Genomic DNA, 24,529 nt, shown 5'->3' on the forward strand with positions numbered 1-24,529 from the left:
GCAACCCTAAAAGGGTATGATCCAGATGTGCACATTTTGAGGAAATAACATTTTTGGACTTCTGAACTACTTTAATTTTTGGTTCTTGTAGGTTATCCGGGCTGTGTGACCGTGGTCTTGGTATTTTCTTTCCTGACGTTTCGCCAGCAGCTGTGGCAGGCATCTTCAGAGGAGTAACACTGAAGGACAGTGTCTCTCAGTGTCAAGTGTGTAGGAAGAGTAATATATAGTCAGAAAGGGGTTGGGTTTGAGCTGAATCATTGTCCTGCAAAAAGTATCAAAGGTAATGTGCTAATCATTGTCCTGTAAGTATCAAGATAATGTGCTAATGAGGGTGTGGTATGTTAATATGGAACCATTGTATCCTGAAGTGATCTGTTAATGTGTGAAATCCAAAGCTAATCTGCACGGCTATTGTTGACTGTAGTCTTTGTTAGTCTGGAGGTTTTCAGGACAGGAAGCCAAGCCTTATTCACACATTAACAGATCACTTCAGGATACAATGGTTCCATATTAACATACCACACGCTCATTAGCACATTATCTTGATACTTACAGGACAATGATTAGCACATTACTTCTGCAGGACAGTACTCAGCTCAAACCCAACCCCTCTCTGACTCTTCCTACACACTTGACACTGAGAGACACTGTCTTTCAGCGTTACTCCTCTGAAGATGCCTGCCACAGCTGCTGGCGAAACGTCAGGAAAGAAAATACCAAGACCACGGTCACACAGCCTGGATAACCTACAACAGGGGTCGGCAAACTCATTAGTCAAAAGAGCCAAATATCAACAGTACAACGATTGAGATTTCTTTTGAGAGCCAAATTTCTTAAACTATATAGGTAGGTAAACTGTTTATTAACTTAATAAACTTTAATTAAAGTTTTAAGTCTTAACACTGAATAAAACTTGATATCATACTTAATAGTGATCTTATTTATTGATAAAAATTAAATTGTAAGTCCCTGCCATTTCCCCCTCCCCGTCCAGAGTCCTCGTCTGGAGGCCTGGTCTACCACCATAAAAGCCTATTGGTAGACCTGGCCTCTGGCTGAGTCAGGCCCATAGAAGCCAATTGGTAGACCTGGCCTCTGAAGGGGGACTTTTTCCCCTCCTCGGAGTCCAGGTCTACTGCCAAGAAAGCCAGTGGGTAGACATGGCCTCCCAATGGGACTCAGCCGGAGGCCAGGTCTACCAAAGGAAGCCTGCCCCGCCCAACAGCTGATAGGCGGGGGGCCAGGAACCGCCTGCCCAGCAATCGCGCGGCTAGAGGGGACAGGAGGCTTTAGCCTCCCAACCATTGAGGGAAAGGGGGACCCGGCCATTTTCCACGGTGGGGGGGGGGAGACAGCGCGCCGCACTCAACGGGCTCCGAACCAAGTTCGGAGAGCCGCACTCAACGGGCCAAAGAGCCGCATGCGGCTCTGGAGCCGCAGTTTTGAGACCCCTGACCTACAAGAACCAATGAATTCTGACCGTGAAAGCCTTCAACAATACTTTAATTTTATTTGGGGGACTGACTTTACAGGTATTTATTATCACCACTGTTTGTATTTTCATCTCTGCTGTCTAGGCCCTATCCACATATCCTCTCTACTCCAGCAGCTCAAACAATGTCTGCATATGCCAGTCAAACTCAGTATTCAGGAATGCAGCAGCCAACGGTTTATACAGCCTATTCACAGACTGGGCAGCCTTACAGTTTGCCTGCTTACGGTATTTGATTTCCACTTGTTCTTTATTCTATCAAGAGTAAATTTGGATAATGGAATTGCCGTGCTTTTTCTCCCTATCTATAAGAATTGGTTGAAAATTAAATTTCTTACACAGATTTGGGTGTAATGTTGCCAGGCATCAAGACAGAAAGTGGGCTCTCACAAACACAATCGCCACTGCAGACTGGGTGCCTTAGTTACAGCCCAGGGTTCTCCACACCGCAGCCAGGCCAAACACCATATTCTTACCAAATGCCAGGTCAGTAATCGGTCATTATTTTTTATTCTGTTTTACTATTTTTGAACCTTGAAGTTCTTCTGTATGTAATGAACAACATATTAATTTCAGTGGAAATCATTTCTTGACTATTTCAAAGACTGAGTTCTTTATAAATACCCTAGGAATCTTGATAATTAAACTTTTTAAAAAATCAGTAATTCAGTTCATTACCTTTTATCCATTCCTTTATCACTAATGAATTGTGGAAAATATTTTATGTTGGAAATCCAAATATTGGCCAGCAGTATTTTAGACCCACGTTAATTATTAAAATGAGCACCAAAATGATAGAAATCAATTTATTTTGGTCCTTGGTCACTGAAGCTCTTTGGGTGTAGACCTTGTGTAGCATAATGAGCTATGGCATCCCATTAAAAAAAAAACAGACTGATGAATTGCACGTTCCATAATGGTGGCAGCAGTCTGGGTTCTTTATCCTTCTAAGTAGTCCTATTTAGCTGTTTGGCCAGTGCAGGTGCCCTTGCATTAGGGTTTCACTAAAACCAAATGTGGGGTTTATGTCCTGAAACAACAATTCTAATTTTGAGATGTGTCCCTAATATATTTATATAGAGACTTCCTCCCATAATGATACTGTTAATCTTAAAAAACAAAAATCCCGCAGATCACATTTTGCCTCTGGGATGTGGCATCTTAACATATTTTCTTTTGTCCATCCTGAATCTACTGCCCATCAGCTTCGTAGAGTGCCCCGGAGTTCTAGTATTTGGGGAGAGGGAGAAGAAGTCTGTCCACTCTTTTCCTCATGCATAATTTTATAAACTTGTATCATGACCCCCATTAGTTCTCTCTTTTCTTAACTGAAGAGTCCTAGACTTTCCTCATAAGGAAGGTGCTCCAACCCCCTAAGCATCTTGGTTGCCCTCTTCTGTACTTTTTTCAGCTCTGTATATTTCTTTATTGAATGTATTTCCACTTCTGTTCATTACCTAAATTGCATTTGGCCTTCAGTTTGGAGCCCCGTGGCGCAGAGTGTTAAGCTGCAGACCTGCAGTCAAAAGCTCTGCTCACGACGTGGGTTCAATCCCGACGGAAGTCAGTTTCAGATAGCCAGCTCAAGGTTGACTCAGCCTTCCATCCTTCCGAGGTCGGTCAAATGAGTACCCAGCTTGCTGGGGGTAAAGAGAAGATGACTGGGGAAGGCACTGGCAAACCACCCCGCAAACAAAGTCTGCCTTGGAAACGTCGGGATGTGACGTCACCCCATGGGTCAGGAATGACCCGGTGCTTGCACAGGGGACCTTTACCTTTACCTTTTTGGAAAATGTAAGGTGATCTTGGTAGGCAGTAGATCTTTCAAAGGGTAAATGGTGGTACATTTTGTAAACTTTTAGAATGTTCTAATAAAAACATACAATTTTTTCCCGCCCTCCCTATTCCTGACTCTTCCACTTTTATATTGAAGAAGAATTCTGGAAAACCATGCTCCTACTTTGCTCTGTGCCCAAAAATACCTGACAAGACTAAAAGATATGGACAGATTTTCTTTACCTGACTTCCATATTAGCTTAACAACAGAGTACATGGGTTGCCTGCTTTCAACGTGTTGTATTAAAAGGTTTTGGGTAGCAGATAAGGGAAGCTGCTAGTAAGGGGAAGCTGTTGTCTGTCAAGGCTGCAGTTCTGAGGTAACTTGGAATCTGATCTCCATAGATGGAAACATACCAGTGAACATTTTGGAAAATACAACAGGGGGGACTGCAAGGTGTGTTTATTGTGCCGTCAAGTCACTTCTGACTCATGGTGACCGTATGAATCAGTGTCCTCCAAAATGTCCTATTCTTAACAGCCTTGCTCAGATCTTGCAAATGGAGTCAATCCATCTCTTGTTGGGTCTTCCTCCTTTCCTGCTGCCTTCAACTTTTCCTAGCATGATTGTCTTTTCCAGTGACTCTGGTCTTCTCATAATGTGACCAAAGTACGACAGCCTCAGTTTAGTCATGTTAGCTTCTAGGGTCAGTTCAGGCTTGATTTGATCTTGTGGAGGACATATTATTTCCCACTCCCCCACTATTTCTTCTTTTTCTTCCCTGAAAACCCCCATATCCTCTCCATTTTTCCTGCTTCCTTCTCTCCTCCCTTTATTTGCCTCCCAGCTTCAGCTTTCCCTCCTTCCCTCTTCTTGGCAGCTTCTCCCTGGGAAAACTATGCACGGTTCTGACCAGGCTGGGTGGACTTGCAGGGAGCACCTTGGTTTTTATCTGTATCCCCCTTCCCACTTTATTTTCTTCTTCCTAGCAGGCCTTATATCCTCACCTATTTCTGCTTCCTTTTCTCCTTCCTTTTCACCCACCCATCAACTTTTAATTGCCCCCCATCTTCAGCTATATTTATTATTTATTTACGTCATTTATACCCCATCATTCTGCACAATGGAGACCCAGAGCAGCTTACAGCATTCTCCTCTCCTCCACTGTATTCTCACGCCACCCCTGTGAGGCAGGTTAGGCTCAGAGTAATATGACTGGCCAAAAGTCACCTAGTGGGTTTCCTTGGCAGAGTGGCAATTAGAACCTGGGTATCCCAGATCCGAATCTGAAACTGTGGACACTGAACAATGGGCTGGCTGCTGTTGAACCAGTATCAAGCAGCCTAGGCCTGGGTGAGACATGCAAGTCTCATGGTAGCAAGTTTTTTGGTGGTTGCTGTTGGATCTGGTCCAGTGAGCCCCTTCCTCAAAGACCAAAACAACACTGTAAAGTTCCCTGTTTCCTTCCCCACCACCACTTTTTACTGATAGAAACCAAGGCTAGACAGCTGGCAGAATTGTTGCAGTTGCCTAGCAATGGCTACTGAAGGCATTCATTTCTTAAATTTATAGGCACCACTTGTATTATTTAAGGGGATTTAAACACCCTTTTTTTTTAAGATTCCAGGTTTTTCTGCAAACCTGGGGCTCTTCTCAAATTTGAAAATCTGTCTTGTGTGTACATAGCTCCAGTCTTTGGATTTAAGTGTCCACAGATGGGGCTGTGCTGTGAATTAGATAGATTGATATGAAGAATTAGTAACTCTCTTCCACCACTATTCACCATTTTTGCCAAACCATCGATAACATAACAGTATATTATTGGAACTAGATCACTAGAAGAAACAGCTACAAATCAGAGGAAGACAGGTAGCTCAGTCTAAGGGAGCTCCCTGAATTAAAATGTGGAGTCAGAGTTTGTGCATATATGCTTCTGTAAATCTGATTTGCTGTACATAGACATAATGGGGAGAGAGGAACTGAAACATGGGCTCTTGCTTCGTTTTTGAAGCATCTGATTTCGTTGTCCATAATGCATAACCATACGTCTCCAAAATCCCTTAATAAAATATTGTACCAATAAATCTGCACATTTCACTGCATATTTTCTTTATTGTATTTTAAGAATTAAATATGCAGCTTTTGGATTTTCATTTGTCTGCTTTGTAAGTGATGTGTTACCTAGCTCTTATAGGGAATTATTCTTTTAACTCTAGGTTCTAGTTTTACACCATCATCCACTATTTATGCAAACAATTCAGTCTCAAATTCTACAAACTTCAGTAGTTCACAACAGGTATGATTATTATTTTTTTCTATAAAGCTCAAACAAAGTATTATGTATTTGCTTTGGCAAATTTTAAATATATTGAATTGACAAGGATTAATTTTAATGCTGTATTTCAGATGCTTTTTAAAATCTCAATATATTTTAAAACATTGCTTTTACTATTTTAGGATTATCCATCTTATACAGCATTTGGCCAAAACCAGTATCCACAGTATTACTCAGCATCAACGTATGGAGCGTATATGACCTCAAATAGCACAGCAGATGGTACCTCTTCTTCATCATCAACATACCAGCTTCAGGAATCTCTGCCTGGGCTGACTAGTCAACCAGGTGCAGATCTTCATTCAGGTGAAAAAATAATTGTGTATTCCATACATTTAGGAAGTGGTTTTCAGAACTGCTATATTATATAAATACATTTTATTTGTAATTATTACAGTATAGGAAAAAAATAATTACTGACCAGAAGGGAATGGCCAAATTCTGGACAGGCTGAAGCTGACAGCTCAGTCCTTGAATGCATTGGTTTCCATGCATGCAAAAAATCACTGCATGGGTACAGTCGCTGCCATGTGCAAACAAGTACTGTTATCCTTTGGAAAGAAATGAGAATCTAGTTATAATGAAGGATCAGAGGTAAGAAAGTCCCTGGCTGTGTTTTCCAGCCACAAGCACTCCCAACCTGTGTCAAAGTACTCCAAAAGGCAGCATCACCACTCTACTAGAATATCTTTGAAAGGGAGAGAAAACTGATACTTTTATATCTGAGCTATCTACTACCATGACTGTATTAGTTCTTTACTGTGCTTCCCATTAGTCTTTAATTCCTTGTAACCTAGAACTACTTAACAAACCCGAGACTGGCCTAACATTCATAGTTTGAAGAATATTTACAGAAATTATATCTTTACCGTCGTGGCCTCTGTGCAGTCCCACATGGCTACTGTGTATGCTCAGGCCAACCACAGAGATTTTTCTGGATGGAAAGCTTATGCCTAGAGACAGGTGACGCTCCCCCTCCCCTCCATCAATGGCTCTTCCTGCAGAAACGGCCATGTAACAGAGGGGCAGGGAGTGGCCATCCCTCAGTTCTCTCTTCGCTGCTGTGGAGAGAAGACGTGAGTGGAGAGCTTCGTCGAATTTTCTTGCTCACGAGACCAAACTGTGAGGTTTTTTCCTTCAGCTCGCTATGGCCCTTTTCAAGAAATGTGTGTCCCTGTGACACTAAAATAGCAAAACTTGATGAGCACTCAGAATGCCTGTTTTGCCTGGGAGAAAGCCACATTCCCTGTAAGGCCTGCAGCCTTTTTACCCCCTGGGCTCATCAAGAAAGAGCTTCATGCTTAAAAGCAGCTCTTTACGAACAGTCCCTTTGACCAGCTCAAAGGGATTCCAAGTCGGTTGAACCCTCTGCCCCCTCCACCTCCTCTGCTAAGGTTTCAGGGAAGAGGGCTGCATTGGAATCGACTTCCAAAAAAGCAAAAAAACAAAACAAAAAAGATGCACAGCAAGAAAGAACCGCCCCGCTATGCGTTCGGTTCCATCACTTCTCGGCAACAACAATCCCCTCAGCACCGATCCCATCCTTCAATGAGATCGACACCTAAAGACTCCACGGAGAAGAACCAAGTGTCTGAGCTCTTACAGTCACCTTCCTCCCCAAGCTCATCGAAGCTAAAGGGCAAGGAGTCAGAGAGAATGGCAACCTTGTCGCACAGGTCCCAACGTTCAAGAGACCATGCTCCTTCCCGGGAGCATACACCCCAACACGATTGGGGTTCCAGCTCTCCTCAGCACCAATGTAGTACCCCGCAGCATTCCCCTATGACTAGGGCGGTCTACTTCTCCTTCCCAGAAGACGAGGTGATTGTGGTGCCGGACTTTGACAAGCATGAATCCCACGGTTCCAATGATACTCATCGGAACTTACTTGGGGACTCTCGGTGGGATTGCTGATCAGATTGCTCCAGGCCTCTCCTCAGGGACAGTCTTCTCGTTCCGAGCAGTGCTCGGTTCCATGGTTGATGCAGCAATCTGAGAGGCTATCAGAACCAAGGTCCAGTAGATCGGAACTGAAAGCGCACAGCTCCAGCAGATCACTAGAATGCAGACAACATTCCAAGGCAACGTCAGATGCAAGACAGCACCGTTCTGAAAGAGCCTCAACCTCACACGAGGTTCTGGACTTGGGTGATCATACTGACTCAAGGCACCATGCAACTTCATCTTCTTTGAGGCAAGTGCCCCTGCTGGATGAGTCCAGCTCTGACAACCAGCTCAGAAACTCGGATTCGGCCTCTCTACCATCCCCAGATGATGTGGTGGAGGATCCCTTCCCGGTGTCCCCCACTGAAGACATTAAGGCTTACAATGAGCAATTGGCTAGAATAGCCACTGCTTGCGGCGACAGCTGCAGGCAGCAGGAAGAGGGGCGCCACGTGTGGCAGTGACATGCCCAAGTCCCAGTGGGACATGAAGGTTTCCTTGGGATACAGGACTGAGCCAATCAGCTAAATACTTTATTTATCAGAAGACAGAAGCTTTTTATAAATGTGTTAAAAAAAAAAAAGGAGCCAGCTTGGTGTAGTGGACAAGAGCGGTGGTTTGGAGCGGTGGAGTCTGATCTGGAGAACCTGGTTTGCTTCCCCCACTCCTCCACATGAGCAGCGGAGGCTAATCTGGTGAACTGGATTTGTTTCCCCACTCCTACACACGAAGCCAGCTGGGTGACCTCGTGCAAGTCACATTCTCTGAGCCCCACCCCCCTCACAGGGTGTCTGTTGTGGGGAGGGGAAGGTAAGGTGATTGTAAGCCAGTTTGAGTCTCCCTTAAGTGGTAGAGGAAGTCGGCATATAAAAACCAGCTCTTCTTCTTCTTCTAGTTGTTACCCCTTCAGAGCTGGAGGAGGCAGACCCTATTATGGATATTTTACATGAGCTCCATATGGCTCCAGTACAAATACCGTTGGGTGAAAGTTATTAGAAAGGTGGCACAGAAGAATTGGGCTAAGCCTTCTTCATACCCACCTGTTCCACAAAAGGTAGAAAACCTCTACAAAGTGCACAGCTCATTCCTCTATCAGCACCTGTATAATAACTCCCTAGTGGCAGAGACCCTCCCTGTGAAGGAGAAACCAGGTCCTCACTCTGCCCCAATGGATAAAGAAGGAAGAAAACTGGACCTCATGGGTAGATGATTCTGCTGTGCCGGATCCTTAGGACTGTGTGTGTCGAGCCACTCAGCAATCATGTCACACTACCAAATGTTACTATGGGATAAATTATCCCAATTGATAGACTGCCCTCCTGAAGTTAAAAAATGTGTAGGGAAGGCTATGCAAAGCGAGTCATATAGATTGGGCTGCTATTAATTTTATGTCTGTGGGGAGAATTCTGCAAATTCTCTCCCTTGAGCTCTTTAATGTTTGGACTCCTCTGCCTGCTACTTACCAAGCAAAGCCAGAGTGTAAAAGGAAACCACAAACCATGTTCTTAGGACAGTCTCAGACCACACACTCATAGCAGTAAAGCATATAGGTTTATTGAACTTACAAAAAGAATATGAAGCAAAGGAGAAAGCAATGTTTAACTGAATATATATGACAGCACAACAAACGTATACATACTGACAGACAAGCAGATACTGAGGCCCCTGGGTCACTTCCAGAGAGAGAGACAGAGATGGCAACCATTCAAAGGGTCTGTGGTCTCTCCGTGGAAGGACAAGGACTGGGCATCTGGATCAGCCTTATATGGGCTGAATCGTGAGGAGAGGGTCTCAAATGACCTCTCCCTGTCACATTCTTTAGAAAATGAGTTTCCACAAATCATGACTAGATTGTTTAGAAATATCTTGTTCCATAATAATCCTTCCAGTGTCCGGGTCTGCTATCTGATTGTTTTGGAACATTGACGGATCTCCCCCTACGTGAGCAGACAATTTGCAGCCTGCTTGAACGGCCTTGATTTGGAGCACATAATGTGCTTTGGGTGACTAGCTCCTGTGCCCTTTAGGGTCAAGAGCCTAATTAGAGCTGATGTCAGCTAAAAGTCAGGTCTTCATATTGCTTCTAAGTTATAGATTAATAAGCTACAGATTAATTGGTTTTTCTTAACCCAAACTCATTTAATATAGTAAAATATAATATTTAATATAAACTAATGTTCAATACCAAAAATTCTCACGACAATGTCACCCGTCACTCAGCTGACGTGGCTAACAAATTGATGGCTTCGAACATAGCTCTGAGACACCACGCCTGGCTTAGGTTGTTTAACTGACCTCCAGAGGCTAAATCTAGGCTGGAGGACATGGCATTTGATGAAAAGGCTCTGTTTAATGAGTCCATGGATGACTTCCTGCACAAATTCAGGAAGGATCGCATGATGCTAAAATCATTAGGTGTTACCCAGTCCACAACTGGATCACAATTTAGATTATCAAAGGGGTTATAATACCAGTCTGCTCCTTTTCATTATCAAGGTCAGCAGAAACCTTTCTATGCTCAGCAAGAGCAAAAGAAGTTTCAACCTAGGAACAGGGGTAAGAAGATAGAACGTTCCCCTTCTATGAGAGGTTCCTCAAAAAAGGGTTCAGCATGACTAGCCATCCCAGTAGTTGTTCCCTCCCAACCTTTGATGTTTTTTGAACAGTTGCAAAGTTTTTTAATGCAATGGGCTGTTGTTGCCTCTGACATTTGGGTTTTGTTTATAATAAAGAAAGGTTATATGTTGGAATGTTCCCAGTGGCCTACCTGTGGTTCTCCTTTACTTACACCAGCAAGTTCACCACCTGAATTGGTACAAGAGGTACGCGAGCTCCTAGCAAAGGGAGATATATCTCCGGTTCCCCGGGACCAGATCCACGATGGTTTTTACTCAAGATATTTCCTAGTGGACAAAAAAGGAGGTGCAAATGTCCCATATTGGATTTGCGTGCCCTGAACAAGTTTGTGTATGCCTGATCCTTAAAATGACCTCCATTTCAGAGATAGCCATGCTACTACTACTGCATCAAAAAAAATTGCTGTCCTTGACCTCAAGGACGCTTACTTTTATTTTGCCATTCATGAATGTTGCAGGAAATCCCTACATTTTACATGTCAAGGCAAACATTACCAGTACAATGTTCTGCCTTTTGGATTGGCTACTGCGCTACATGTGCTCTCAAAATGCATGGGTGAAGTTGTGGGATTCCTGGCATCTAGGGGTCACACCATCTTTCCCTATGGCATTACTGAACATGGTGAATACCACAGTGGACTTACTTGGTTCCCTAGGTCTCATAGTTAATCATACAAAGTTCTGCCTTCAACCAGTACAAAGAATGGAATTTATTGGGGCGATTCTGAACTCAGAGGAGGGTAAGCTCTTCCCCCACCCCAGATTATAGCAATCAGAGCTAGTTAGGTTCCAGAAAACGATAAAAATTCCAAAGTTGTTGGGCCTCATGGCATCGACTACATCTGTTGCGCCCTATGCCAGGTTGCGGTTGTGTCCCCTACAGAACTGGTTCCTGAGGCACTTCCGCACCAACGTAGACCCGCAGTGACGGAGATTGTCCATTCCCTGCACTGTTCTAAAGTCACTATAATGGTGGCTAGATGAACGTAACCTTTTGGCAGGAGTTCCCTTTGGTACCCACTCTCACGAAATACAACTCCTCACAGATGCATCCCTAGGTGGTTGGGGCTCTCATTGTGCAGGTTTAACAGCAAAAGGACGATGGTCTGATTCAAAATGTACCTTACACATAAATCTGTTGGAACTTTGCGTGGTAAGACACGCACTTGTTTCTTTTTCAGATGTTGTCAAAAATAGAAAGGTACTGATGGTGACAGACAACACTGTAGCCATGTATTACTTGAACAAGCAGGGCGGTACAGGCTCTGTAATGCTGTGCACGGAAGCAATCAGACTGTGGAACTGGGCAATTCAGCACCACGTATCATTGACTGCTATCCACGTTGCCAGGACATCAAATCTCATGGCTGACATATTAAGCAGAGAGATCACAGGGCAACATGAGTGGTCCCTGCACCCTCTTTATCTTCGTCCCATCATCACATTGTTGGGCACTCCAATTCTAGACCTCTTTGCTACACACATAAACACAAAATGCAAGCAGTTTTGTTCAAGAGCAGTGATGGATCCAGGCTCAATAGGAGATGCTTTTCAGATCCACTGGCACGGCCGGTTGATGTATGATTTCTGCCCAATACGTCTACTCAGCAGGGTGATAGGGAAGATTGCAATAGACAAGGCTTCAATAATTCTAGTGGCCCCTTTCTGGCTGAAAGGCCCTAGTTCCCAGTTCTCTGGAGGTTAGCGGACGGGATGTACATCCCTCTCCCTCAGTCTCTAGACCTGATATCCATCGGCCCGATCAGACACCACAATGTGCAGTCACTTCACCTCACAGCGTTGTTCATTCAATACTAACAAAGTTTTCGGAAAGAGTCACACATGTGTTATTGTTTTCTAGAAAGGGATCTACAAAATCATATGTGTTTAAGTGGCAAAGATTTTCTGCTTGGGCTACCCAAAGGAAGTTGGACCTTCTGTCCTGCCCTCTAGCACAGGTTTTGGAGTACTTATTGTTCCTAAAGGATGGAGCTTTAGCTAATACCTCTATTAAAGTACACCTGGCAGCTATCTCCGCTTTTCACAAGGGTTTAGATGGTGCCATCCTTTTTGCCCACCCTTTATGCAAAAGGTTCTTGAAGGGCCTGAACAAACTTTTTCCTCCAGTGAAGCCAATAGTTCCTCAATGGAGTCTCTCATTAATCTTGACTAGTCTAACGGGCAAACCTTTCGAACCCCTTGCATCCTGTGGCCTTAAATAGTTATCATATAAGGTGGCTTTTCTAGTGGCAATCACCTCTGCCGGAAGAGTCAGTGACTTGAGGACACTTAGACAGGACCCCACATTTTTGAAGGTCCACAAGGATAAAGTGGTGCTTCGAACTAGTTTGGAACACCTTCCTAAGGTGGTCTCCAAATTTCACACATCTCAAGATGTTTTTTTACCATCCTTCTTCCCTGCTCCTAGCTCAAGTATTGAAAAGTCTCTTCACATACTAGATGTAAGAAGGGCATTATTGTTTTATTTGAATCACACATTACAGTTTAGAGTTGACCCCAATCTTTTCATCTGTTTTTATGGCCCTAAGAAGGGCAGGCTGCCTTTGTGCAGTCATTGTCTCGCTGGATAACTAGAGTCATTCAGGTGGCCTACTCTGCTGCAGGACAAGATTGTCCCCTACAGCTCCGTGCACACTCCACGAAGGCTCAGGCTTCATTGGCTGCGTTCTCTGCTGTTGTAGACGTAAGGGACATCTGCAGGGTTGCAACGTGGTCATCTGCAACAACATTTATACTACATTATTCTATTGATGTAGATTCCAATAACAATGCTGCAGTTGGGAAAGCTGTACTTCATTCTATTCTGCAATAAGTTTTAAATAAAGTTGAAGCTGTGCAGCCTCACACCCACCTCCTGTGTCATTAGCTTGCTGTTCTCCCAGGTGGGACTGCACAGAGACCATGATTGTGAAAAACAACGTTGCCCTCACCTGTAACTGTTGTTCACTGAGTGGTCCTCTGTGCAGGCACACATCCCTCCCTCCTTTCCCCTCTTTGGGCTGCTTCAGCTCTTGCCTGGGCTGCTCCACAGCGAAGGGAGAACTGAGGGATAGACGCTCCCCGCCACTCCATCATGTGGCCGTTTTGGCAGGAAGAGCCATTGATGGAGGGGAGGGGGAGCATCCTCCATCGAGAAAAATTTCTGCGGCTGGCCTGCCCATGCACAGTACCCATGTGTGCCTGCACAGAGGACCACTCGGTGAACAACAGTTACAGGTAAGTGCAACGTTATTTTTAAACCAAAAGGGCAGCTTTATCAATTTCTGTAGGAACTGAGGTATTGGAACAAGGATGAAAGAAAATAAACATTTAACTTAGTAAAACATGACCTTCTAACTAGGCAGGCAGATTTACAAGTTTTAATGGAAAATCTTCAAAGCAGGTGCTGATCTCCTCATGCCCAACAATGAGTGATTGGGGGTGATTGAAGAACCAAAGTTGGATATTGAGAAGACAACCAAAGCAATGCATACATGGATGTACAGTTGATGAATTTCCAACTGCAGTTGTTCCAACACAGATGTTGTCAGGCTTATAAACTCAACAGGGCTTCAGCTCACTACAAAAAGTAATTCTACTTACAAATTTGAGTATACGATTCATGAACAATTTGGAATAGTCCACACCCACTCTTGTTAACACTTTTGAGTAGATCTTGCTTTAATCTGTACTCAGCAATGCAATATAACACAGCTTGTCATGGAAAAGTGGGTTCTTCTGACCTTTCTTTGCAATAGACCCCCCCCCATATCTGCAATTTGAAGCTCTGGATAAAAATCTCTCTGCTTTTACCTCGGGCTCATGGGAGTGTGTTTGGTGCCCTGTTTATTTTTAAGGTGATCGGAGGCTGTTATTTTCCCTCACCAGGCAGGCATGCCTACACATGAAGCCAGCTGGGTGACCTTGGGCCAGTCACAGCTCTCTTAGAGCTCTCTCAGCCCCACCTACCTCACAGGGTGCCTGCTGTGGGGAGGGGAAGGTGACTGTAAGCCGGTTTGATTCTTCCTTAAGTGGCAGAGAAAGCCAGCATATAAAAACCAACACTTCTTCTTCTACTGCCTATCTGAAATATCATAAATAGTCATTATATTAGAAGAAGTGAGCTGAGACTCACAAAAGCTCATACCCTGTCAGAAATTTTGTAAGGTGCTACTGAATTCCTGCTCTTTTCTACCATTATATTAGAAATGTCTGTATAGCAGAGTGGCTTACTTTGGCATCTTTGGGGCTACAGAGTCGACTTTTTTGATGTACATGCCAGTTATAACCAGGCTTCATGTTGAAGTCCAGTCAGGATAGCCCGCAAACTATAGTTAATATAATGTATTTTACTATCTTTCTCTCTTCCAGTGATGAAGAATGTTATAGGAAAGGCTAGGGATGATGAGCATCTTAATTCTGCTCTAAGAAATCAGTTGATCACCAGCTCTTAATTGCAGTCTTTATAAGAGCTTAAGATAATTTATATTAAAAGCTGGTATAGTTAGGAATAGAAAACATACTAGGTGCTTCTGACTGCTAGAAGCCCCCTCATAGGAGATATAAAGCCCTGCTGGATCACATCAAGGATCTATATGGTCCAGCATTCTGTTTTTAAACATTAGCCAGTCATATGCTTCCAAGAGGCCCTTAAGCAGGGATGCAGAGGCTAAAGCCCTCACCCAAACTTCTGCCCCCTGGACAACTGCATCTAATCTCTACATGTATTCCTTTACATATATGGATGAACTCTCCCCATTCTTTCTTAGTATGGCTTGTACATTGTCATGGTCTCTGTGCAGTCCCATATAGGAACTGCACATGCGCAGGCCAGCCACAAAGAACATTTTGATGGAAAGCTTCTAGAAGGGACGCCGTCCCCTGCACCCATATGCCACAACCAACGGCTCTTCCTGCCAAAACGGCCACATGATGGAGGGGTGGTATATGGATGAACTCTCTCCATTCTTCCTTAGTATGGCTTGTTCTTGTATAAGCTTGATAATTCTGGGTTATATATTTATTGACTTATTTATTTACAAAATTTATATCCTGCTTTCTGCCCCATCAGGGCCACTAAGGCAGCCCTTATCGAAGTGTGATAGAAAGAACTTGAGGAAGCAGATCTTTTTCCACTGTCTCCTTCCCTCAGGAGCACCCTGCATGACTCAGAAACCCTTTGCTGAGGACTGGGGACCCTTGTAAACTACAGCATGGGGGAGGGCAAATCAAGAGAAATCTGCCCCCTCCCTCTTGAACTGAAATGGCTCTGCTGTGCATACTATACCACCTTTCACCATTCAGACACCCTGGAATATTTATAACATCATCCTTAGGGATGAGGTGTCCGAAACTGGAGGCTCCCAATGCTCGTTGACTGTTCCCCAGGAGTTTATTTATTTTGAATGTGCTCTGCAATACTTTTGATATTAAATGCCAGCAAGTTTGATATATATTTTAAGTTCAGCTATTTAATTAGTACTGGATCATTTTGTCTCAAAATAATTCCCATTCTCTAAATCCTTTCTCACAGAACTACATCCACAGACCCTTTCTAGTTGGCCAGGTACATCTAAGAGGTAGCATTTCTGAAAACGCTTCTTTGGAGCACATGGACTTGCTGCATTCAGATGTCATGATAAGCCACATTTTATAAATGATGATTTGAATAAAGTCCAGTTTAGTGTGATATCAGAATGTATGTGGACATCTAGCAGCCTAACCATTGCTTTATGGCCCTAACAACTTCATTTCCTAGTGCCTAAGAAGGCTTTGTTTGTGAGCTTTTAACAGATTAAAAACCATTCAGTTTGAAATAAATATTGGTTTTCAGGTCCAGCATTTTGGTTTTCCCACAGCAACATACTGTATATTCCATCCTGAATAATCTGAATGAAATCTTGAACACATACTCTGTTCAGCATACCGCTGAGCAGAATAGTCCACCCCCATTTTTTCCTGTGCAGTGCTTGAAGTTTTACACACAAAGAGAAGCATATACACGTAAAGTTGGATCCTACTATTTTACCACAATATTTTCTGATTCTCCTCATTGTGACCTCTGGGTTTTTTATCCATACAGTTGCTACAATCTCTAGCATAGATTTTCAGTGTTCCAAAAAAGCTCTCCCTCTTTCACTAGTTGAAAAGCTGGTAGGATCCAGCTGATGAACACATGCATACAAAACATGTTTAGATGACGGATAATTTTTCTTTTCATCTTACCTACAGAAGCTTTCTGCAATAAGCATGTAAGAAATTGAATTGTGGTCTACGAGTAGAAGTTAGTTGTGGCATATACATCAACAAGATAAAATGTAGTAACAGCAATGGAGACTAATATATTGGCAAGGGGGAGGGAAAATAATGTATTTTTTGCGTGCTGTAAGTTATTTTGAAAACTTCATGCTAGAAAAGTGGATTATAAATTCAGCTAGGCTATAAATGAAGTAAATGAATAATTCAACTAGATCATATAGGTAGTATTTCCTGATAATGAAGTTCTGGGGGAAATGAGTAAAACTTAATATGTTAAGCTACGAAAATGTTGAAAAGCTAATAAGAGAGCTCGCAGTGTTATATGTCATGAAAGAGAACTACAGTAAATTTTCATAGACTGCACATTCAAAACATCGCGCTCCATTTAGCTGAGTGTATTTTTAAAGTGATACAGAAGGACAGAAGCATGTGATGTATTTTCAGAGTGGGAGTGAAACCACTTGCAAGTGTTGTGTGACTACTTCAACACTAAAGATAGGTAGGAAGGGAGTGGGCAACTTTATATTTCAGGTGCAGAAGGTATTTGAGAACACCTCTGTTTTAAAAGAGATGTAAATCTTCCTTACTATATTATTACACTTGCTGTAAGTAATTTAGCATACATAAATAAACGTATAATTGACCAGTATCCTATGGCAGCTAACACATTGGATTTTTAGATTGGGGTCACAGTACTGTGTCAGAGTTTTGTTAACTCTTTCCCTGTGCTATTTCGCTAACAGAAATGCATCCATCCATATTCCTATTGTATTTGACCTTTTCCTTACTGAGGATAATAGCCTAAGGAGGAGGCAATTTCTACTGAGGAAACAACACACACAAAAAAATACAAGTTAACTTCCTTCTTTGCACAGCATCCTGTCCCAAATCTCCCAATGCCCCACACCAGCTTTTTAACTTAAAAGTAGGTATCTGGGGATCCAAACACAGATATTCTATTACATGCACATCCTCCCCTTCTTCCAAGTTGCTCAGGATGTCATACGTGGTTCTTTTTCTGTTCTAATCCAGGATGGGATGGTTTCGACTAATGGGAAAAAGCTCCACCCTAGAGGCAATCAGGCTCACCAGCATTTTTAATGACTCCTGATGGGAGGGGCTTCTCATTCGGTCACCCAGTTTCATCCTTTCTGGCACTAGACAGATTGTTATTAGCCTGCACTTTTCAAAGAACGTGGTGACCCCATCTCTCCATAGCCTTCCTTTTCTCTCTGTCCCCCCTTCTGTCTTTCACCCTCCCTCTACAACTGAGTAAGAAAGGGGCTCCGTTTTTCTCTGCCCAAGGTCAGGGCTGGTTCAGCTCCTGCAGAGGTATCCCTCCCCATCAAGGTTCTCCTGAGAGAAGAGGGCAAAGCCATGGGGACCCCATGCCTAGGCCAAGAGGTCCTCAGACGGTCCTCATCTTGGGTTGAACAGTAGGAATGTCAACAGCAACGACATGAAGAAATCTTGCGGCACCCTCTTCAGTCTTACTAGGAGCTACCGGCAGGGCTGTGTCCTCCTCCAGTGTACCCAGTCAGGCCTTGGGCTCTGAGTGGGTTCCAGCCCCTCATGAGTCAGAAAACAGGTTGGGAAAGGGTTCCCACAACCACTCCCAGTCCTGGGATGACAGAATCACTTCAGCAGGAATCCTGCACCTCTCACCCCTCTCTCCTCTGGAGCCTGTGATAAGGCTATGCCCTCCTCCATCTTCCATGTCCTGGGCAAGTTGGGCAGGTATAGACTTGCCAGCAAGACCAAAGACAAACCATCAGATCATTTCTCATTTCTACTCACTGGTTCTAGAATAGGCAGGTTGCTTCAAGCTTCCAGAGGTAGATGCCATGGTGGTGGATCCCAGTTGAAGCAGATACTCCCCAGGTGCCCTGAATTCTGCAGGCAGAGCCAGTCAGGTGTCCTCAAGTGATAGTGCCCTCAGACTTGGATAGCGAGGCTTGAGCATCAACAGGAGCTGGAGGCGTGGAGCTGGAACAGGGACACAGACTTAAGCTTAGTGGACCAGTTGATCCAGCAAGCTTCCCCACTCAGCCCAAGGCTTAAATAGGCTGAGAGGCCACAGCTCTGCTTCTCTGGAAGCAGCACTTGGGGACTCGTTAATTCAGGCTTAACTGGGGCCATAATTCTACAAAGGATTACATCCTCCATTCTCTGGCCTGGAAGGTGGAGCATGGGCTGCCAGCCTGGCACTGTGCCTTCACTGGGCTATCATGGCTTGGGCCCTGTGCCTTTACCGCTCCTTCTGGGTGAAGACAAATTCTAGTGGGCTTGTGGACCAAGTCTTGGACTGGTGCTTAGTTGTCTCAGGACCTGGAGGTACAGAGGGAAGTTCTGGCAGAAGAGCTCCTTCTGCAGGTTCCTCAGGGGCAGGTTCTGGAGAATCTCCCACTACAGGTTCCTCAGGGGCCAGTTCTGGAGCAGATGGGCCAGAAGCATGTAGTCATCTGGGTGTCCTCATACATACTCTGAGAGACAAGATCTTTCTGTCTCAGAAATTACAATTCAGAATCACGGACACAATACAGGAGATTTGCTAGAAACCTCAGGGATACATTCTGGTACTGGCAAGGCTCCTGAGCATGCTGGTGTCATGCCAAGTTTACTTTCCCTGGCTGAGGTTCCATGTGAGACCCCTACAATGTATACTTCTTCATCAGTGTGAAATAGCCAACTATCAACACTGACTTATTCCCCTCCACAATCAACTCCTTTGGGATCTCTGATGATGACTGGCTAAAGGCAAGCTCAGGGAATCACTGAGGAGGCTGGTTACAGTGGATCCATTCTTCTAGAAAGGAGAACACACTCCCAGGGTAAAATGGCACAGAGTGCAGTTGGAAAGTCTGCATCTGGAACATTTGGAATCATCTGAAACTCAGGACAATCAATCTAGGCCTACTCACCTTGCAAGATATTGTAGAAGAAAAACCAATGTGATACATTCAGACAATATGACAGCCAAATCATATATCAACTACTGGGGGTGGGGCACGAAATCAAGCTGCCTTCGTGCAAGCGTTCAGAACAAGGCCTGGGCAGAGACTCACCTAGCATCCATCAAGACAGTCCACATGACAGGGACATCCAGTGTCACTGTAGAATGGCTAAGCAGAAAAGGGCTGGATCAGACAGAATGGATACTGAACCCAGAAGGTTTTGATGTAATATGCCAGTGCTTCATAAAAGTAAGTGTAGATTTGTTCATGAAAGCAACCAATTATCAAGTCCAAAGTTATTCTGATGAACCAGGTGTCACCAGATGATGGGAGTAGATTCTCTGCCGTCTGAATGTCCAATCAGCTGCTGTGTGCTTTCCTTGCTGTGGAACTAGTTCAGAAAGCATTACAGGGAATTGTAGACCTCAGAGCAGAGGTTATCCCGATTGCACCATTCTGCCCCTGTGGTGCATGGTTTCAAGATATAAGGCATTGATCATCTGGGACCCCTTAGCAGTTACGAGACAAGAAGGACCTGCTATCTCAGGGAGATCCTTTTACATCTGCAACCAGAAATGCTAAAATTGACAACATGGAGTTTGAGTGGCAGCTGTTTAGAGAGATGGGCTACACTGATAAGGTTAATAGAATCATAGAGTTGGAAGGGGCCATACAGGCCATCTAGTCCAACCCCCTGCTCAATGCAGGGTCAGCCTAAAGCACTGCTGACAAGTGTTTGTCCAGCCACTGCTCGAAGATTTGTATTATAAAAAAAAAATCCTAATATCCAGCCAGTACCTTTCCACCAATAATTTAAACCCACTATTGAGAGTGCTATTTTCTGCTGCCAACAAGAATATCTCTTTCAGAGAGCAATCATGTCCCTTCAGAGAGCAATCATGTCCCCCTTAACCTCCTCCTTTCCAGACTGAACATTCCCAAGTCCCTAAGCCTTTTCTTGTAGGGCTTGGTCTGCAGATCCCTAATCATCCTTGTCACTCTCCTTTGTACCCACTCCGTTCTGTCCACATCCTTTTTGAAGTGAGGCCTTGAGAACTGCACACCGTACTCCAGGTACAGCCTGACTAATGCGGTGTAATATGACATATTGCAATTTGAAAGTTAGAGGTCTCTGTTGACCCACCCCAAGACCACATTAGCCTTTTTTGCTGCTGCATCACACTGGTTGCTCATATTTAGCTTACAGTCCACCCGTACCCCAAGATGAAAGGCCAAATGTGTGTACTAAATGGGCTCTCTCTCTCTCTCTCTCTCTCTCTCTCTCTGTGTGTGTGTGTGTGTGTGTGTATAAGAGGCTGACACAAGTGTTCATTTAATATTGTGAAAGTGTGTGTGTGTGTATACACACACACACTTTCACAATATTAAATGAACACTTGTGTCAGCCTCTTCTGATACAGGGAGAAAGAAAGCTTTCAAGTTATACAAACCACCTCATCAAGCAAAATAAGATTTCTATTGCATCATTATAAATAGAACAGGGTTTTGTTACAAATAAATATTTGAAACAGTTTAGATAGTTAGTGCTTTGCAAACATGCAATACATTGAGAAATCATAAGCATAAGCCTTGTCTCTAGTTTCTTCATATGTGCCTATATGTTACTTGCATGTCTTCTGTGAGGAATTTGGAAATGTTTTCATGCACAAGCCATTATTAAAGATCAAATGAAGGATTTAAAATCTATTTAAGGCTAAGAAAATATCATGATGAGCTTTTGCTACTTGTAAAAGGCAAATCAAGCAATTAAACTTACAGTTGTCTAAAGAGCCAATGTGCTCGTTAGTGGCTTCTGCAATCCAAAAATAGAATCATACCTTGCATTCAAGTAGGAGACAGCTGGCCATTCTGATTTAGAGATTATCTTAATGAAATAAACTTGGCTCTAAATACCCAGAACATACAAGGTACAGTGATTAGTTTCGATACTGGTTAATAGGTAATTATATATTTGTGTACAAACTTGATCCAAAAATGAAGCCTGGAGCAAATAGCAATGATGAATGTAAAAGGCAAACTGGAAATAGATTTTATTTATTTGCTTTGTGTGTCAAAGAAAGAGGAAGCATAAACATTGAGATCAGGTGGATGCAAACATTATTTAGTGGAACAGTGCTATATAAAACATTTTTCACGTATATTCTGGATTTTAAAAATTATATTCACAAAGTCACAAAATTTAATTCATACATATAAAATTCTGGAAAGGGCAGAACATTATACTTCTTTGGTTAGATCTGCCTCCCCAATTGAAATGAAGTTGCCTTTGGTAGTAGGGGGAACCTGAGCACACATCAAAGCTTTTAGGACTTTAAGAAATATCTAGGTCAATGTTAGGGAATGATTTTCCTTCATCACTGAATAATAACTGGGGACCCCCAGAAACAGGGTTGGGGAGCATTTGGGGCTTCTATGGGGAAGAAGGGGCATGAAAATTGCACCTCACCAAGAAGCCCTTGCACCATGGAGACCTTAGCCTTGCCCCAAACCATAACCAAAAAGGAGCCCTGAAAAGCCAGCACCACCTTCTCATGTTGATTTGAACCAAAATCTGTCTACACAAACCTGTAGATTGTAAAAGAGACCCTGTTTGGGGTCATGAGCAGTGAGTGATCTCAAACTAATCAGCGCATTGTATTGTATATGAGTTTATAAAACAGTAAAATATTAGGTTAATATTTGAGACATTTGCAGTGTACCCTCTGATATTGTATAAACATTCAGTTTTAGATCAATATGTTTTATGCTTGTTAAACAAATCAGTATTCGCTTTTATTTAGTAGGGATCTAGTTAAGCAGATGTCTTTATTTCAGTCAGTGGTTTAAATGGGCCTTTTATCTTCATGATTTAAATTTCCTTGATTTAAATCAATCCACTCTGCTGTAGATTGATCATAAAGGCTAAAGTTTAAGCCAAGACATCTTGGAATGCCTGCAAGTGTCATCTGTAAATATCCTTATTCTGTCTTGATGTCCAACACAGTGCTTGTAGTTGGTAGCAGGAGCCTTCCTATTGATTCCAGTGACTGAAAGATATAAGTAGCACTTCAAAGAGGTCTTGAGGCTTTGACTATAGTTATCAGGGAATCTGTTACTATTTACGTATTTTCTGTGAGAGTCATACGGGAAAATGAAATACAGATTCATGAAGGACGGTCTACACAAGAAGTCTGTGCTACAAAATGGTTCTGCATATACTTGGGCCATCTTTAGCGATGGAATTCAGAAGTGTCTGACTAAAGGTTGAGTTGTGGCTCCCACACAAGATGAGCAAAGCCCCACCTTGCTCCTGTTGCAAGACATCTGCAAAACTGTCTAATTCCTCTTCCAATGTCTTCAGTGGAGCCAAGGAATTCCCCTCCATATAATGCCAACTTGGTCTGCTTGTTCCTTCCTGGGCCATCTTATTCATTTTGCTAGGGCTTAACATCAGTAAACTTCATTTGCTTGGGTCTCAGAGTCAATATTTCAGAATTATACATTGGGGCAGAAGTCCCCAATGTTCAAATTTCTATTACTTTCAAGATGCAAATTCCCAGCAAAACACTTCTACGTGTTGTGAGAGATTCAAGTCTTGGACATTAGAGCCATCAAACTGGTTTCTAAACCCCAGCAGCACTGTTAGGTATATGACATCCATTCAAAAGAAAAATGGGGATATGTTAGCCATTCAGGTGTTGAACAGAGTCATAAAAACTAATACATTCTAGATTGAAACTCTTCAAGACATAATTATGGATGTGTGAAGGAGAGATATACTGACCTCAATAGATCTGTCAGGAACTTATCCTCCAACTTGCTGTTGATCCTTTCAATATGCCTATGTTCCCCCTCAGCTTAAAAAGATGCATTTGAACTGCCAAAGTTTGAATTGAGCCAGAGAAAGTGCAAAAGTCTTCTGCAATTCTACGACAATAGTATCTTGTTGTACTATGCATTGTGCAACATGGATCGGTGTGTCTGTGTAAACAGACAATATATTAGTCAGTGCCTACATGAACCGAGAACAGGGGGTGCAGCTCTCCATATTTCATAAGGAAATTAGCAAATTACTTATCTGGTTGGACAAGAATCTAGAGTTTCTTTGGATAGAACATGCTGCAAGAAGTTCACACGTCACAGCTGACTAACTGAGCTAGCAGATTCTGGATGAGGAAGACTGGGCATTGCATCCAGTGGTGATAATCAGATGACTTGTCTGCTTTAAGGTAGATCTCTTTGCCTCACCATCCACTTACCAGGCAGAAAAAATATTTCCAGGGAAAGTTTCCAGTAGGCTCTTTTGTATGCCTTTATTATTTTGCAGAAACAATTCTGGTGACTCCCACTGGCCATGGAGACTGTGGTCCTTATTGTGACTAGGGCTGTTATAGAATTCGGTAAAATTCAGGTTCGGGTTTATTGGTCCTGATTTTTTTCAGGAAACCTCAAAAAAGCCGAATTCCCATACTGGTAAATATGGGAATTTGGCGTATTTCCGGGTTTCTCCCAAATAATTGGCCATTAAAGCCTATGGGGACTTTTTGCAGCTTTTCACGGCTCCTGGGGAGCATTTTTGCAGGAAGAGGTCCCAAATTTTTAGGGTAGCTTGAAGGGACTCGCCTTGCAAGAACCTCCATGTTTGGTGAAGATTGGGTCAGGGGTTACGATTTTATGGCGTCTGGAAGAGGTCGCCCCCCTCCATAAAGAAGCAATGCAAAGTCTCACTCTGGTGGCACACTCCCCACAAAACCCATGTCCAGCCACACGATGCCAGGTAGTTGGAGATCTGGGGGCACTGCTGCCAGCCCAGATGTGGTGCCAACCAAGCCAACCCGACGCACAGTGCCAAACCCGACAACAACAACCAGGCACACCACAAAGATACACAAACCCACATTTTTCCCATGGAAGGAAGTCCTCAGACAGTGAGAGGGAGGGGGTTCATAATACACCCATATCCTCCTCTCTCTGCAGTCTCGCACACCATCACACAGCCCACCAGGTGGAAACTGTGGTGCTGTGGCTGCCTTTCAACGTCACTGGATCTCCTCTTCCTACCTCCCACCCCTGCAAAGAAGAAAGTTACAGGGTAGACACTTGAACAGCTCCATTACTGTGGTAGACACT

At 43.4% G+C, this 24,529-nt stretch overlaps 1 protein-coding gene across 2 annotated transcripts in view; it reads left to right on the forward strand.

Moving 5' to 3' along the window:
* Positions 1–24,529, forward strand: part of EYA4 (EYA transcriptional coactivator and phosphatase 4) — a 231,460-nt gene that overhangs the window by 149,572 nt on the left and 57,359 nt on the right. For both annotated transcript variants that reach the window (XM_056856382.1, XM_056856381.1), the window contains 4 exons: positions 1,581–1,723; positions 1,838–1,981; positions 5,489–5,568; positions 5,730–5,913. In XM_056856382.1, the coding sequence (XP_056712360.1) occupies positions 1,581–1,723; positions 1,838–1,981; positions 5,489–5,568; positions 5,730–5,913 (551 nt within the window). The remainder of the gene's footprint in view (positions 1–1,580; positions 1,724–1,837; positions 1,982–5,488; positions 5,569–5,729; positions 5,914–24,529) is intronic.

Source organism: Euleptes europaea, chromosome 10, assembly GCF_029931775.1.
Source record: "Euleptes europaea isolate rEulEur1 chromosome 10, rEulEur1.hap1, whole genome shotgun sequence".
NCBI classification, from domain to species: Eukaryota; Metazoa; Chordata; class Lepidosauria; order Squamata; family Sphaerodactylidae; genus Euleptes; species Euleptes europaea.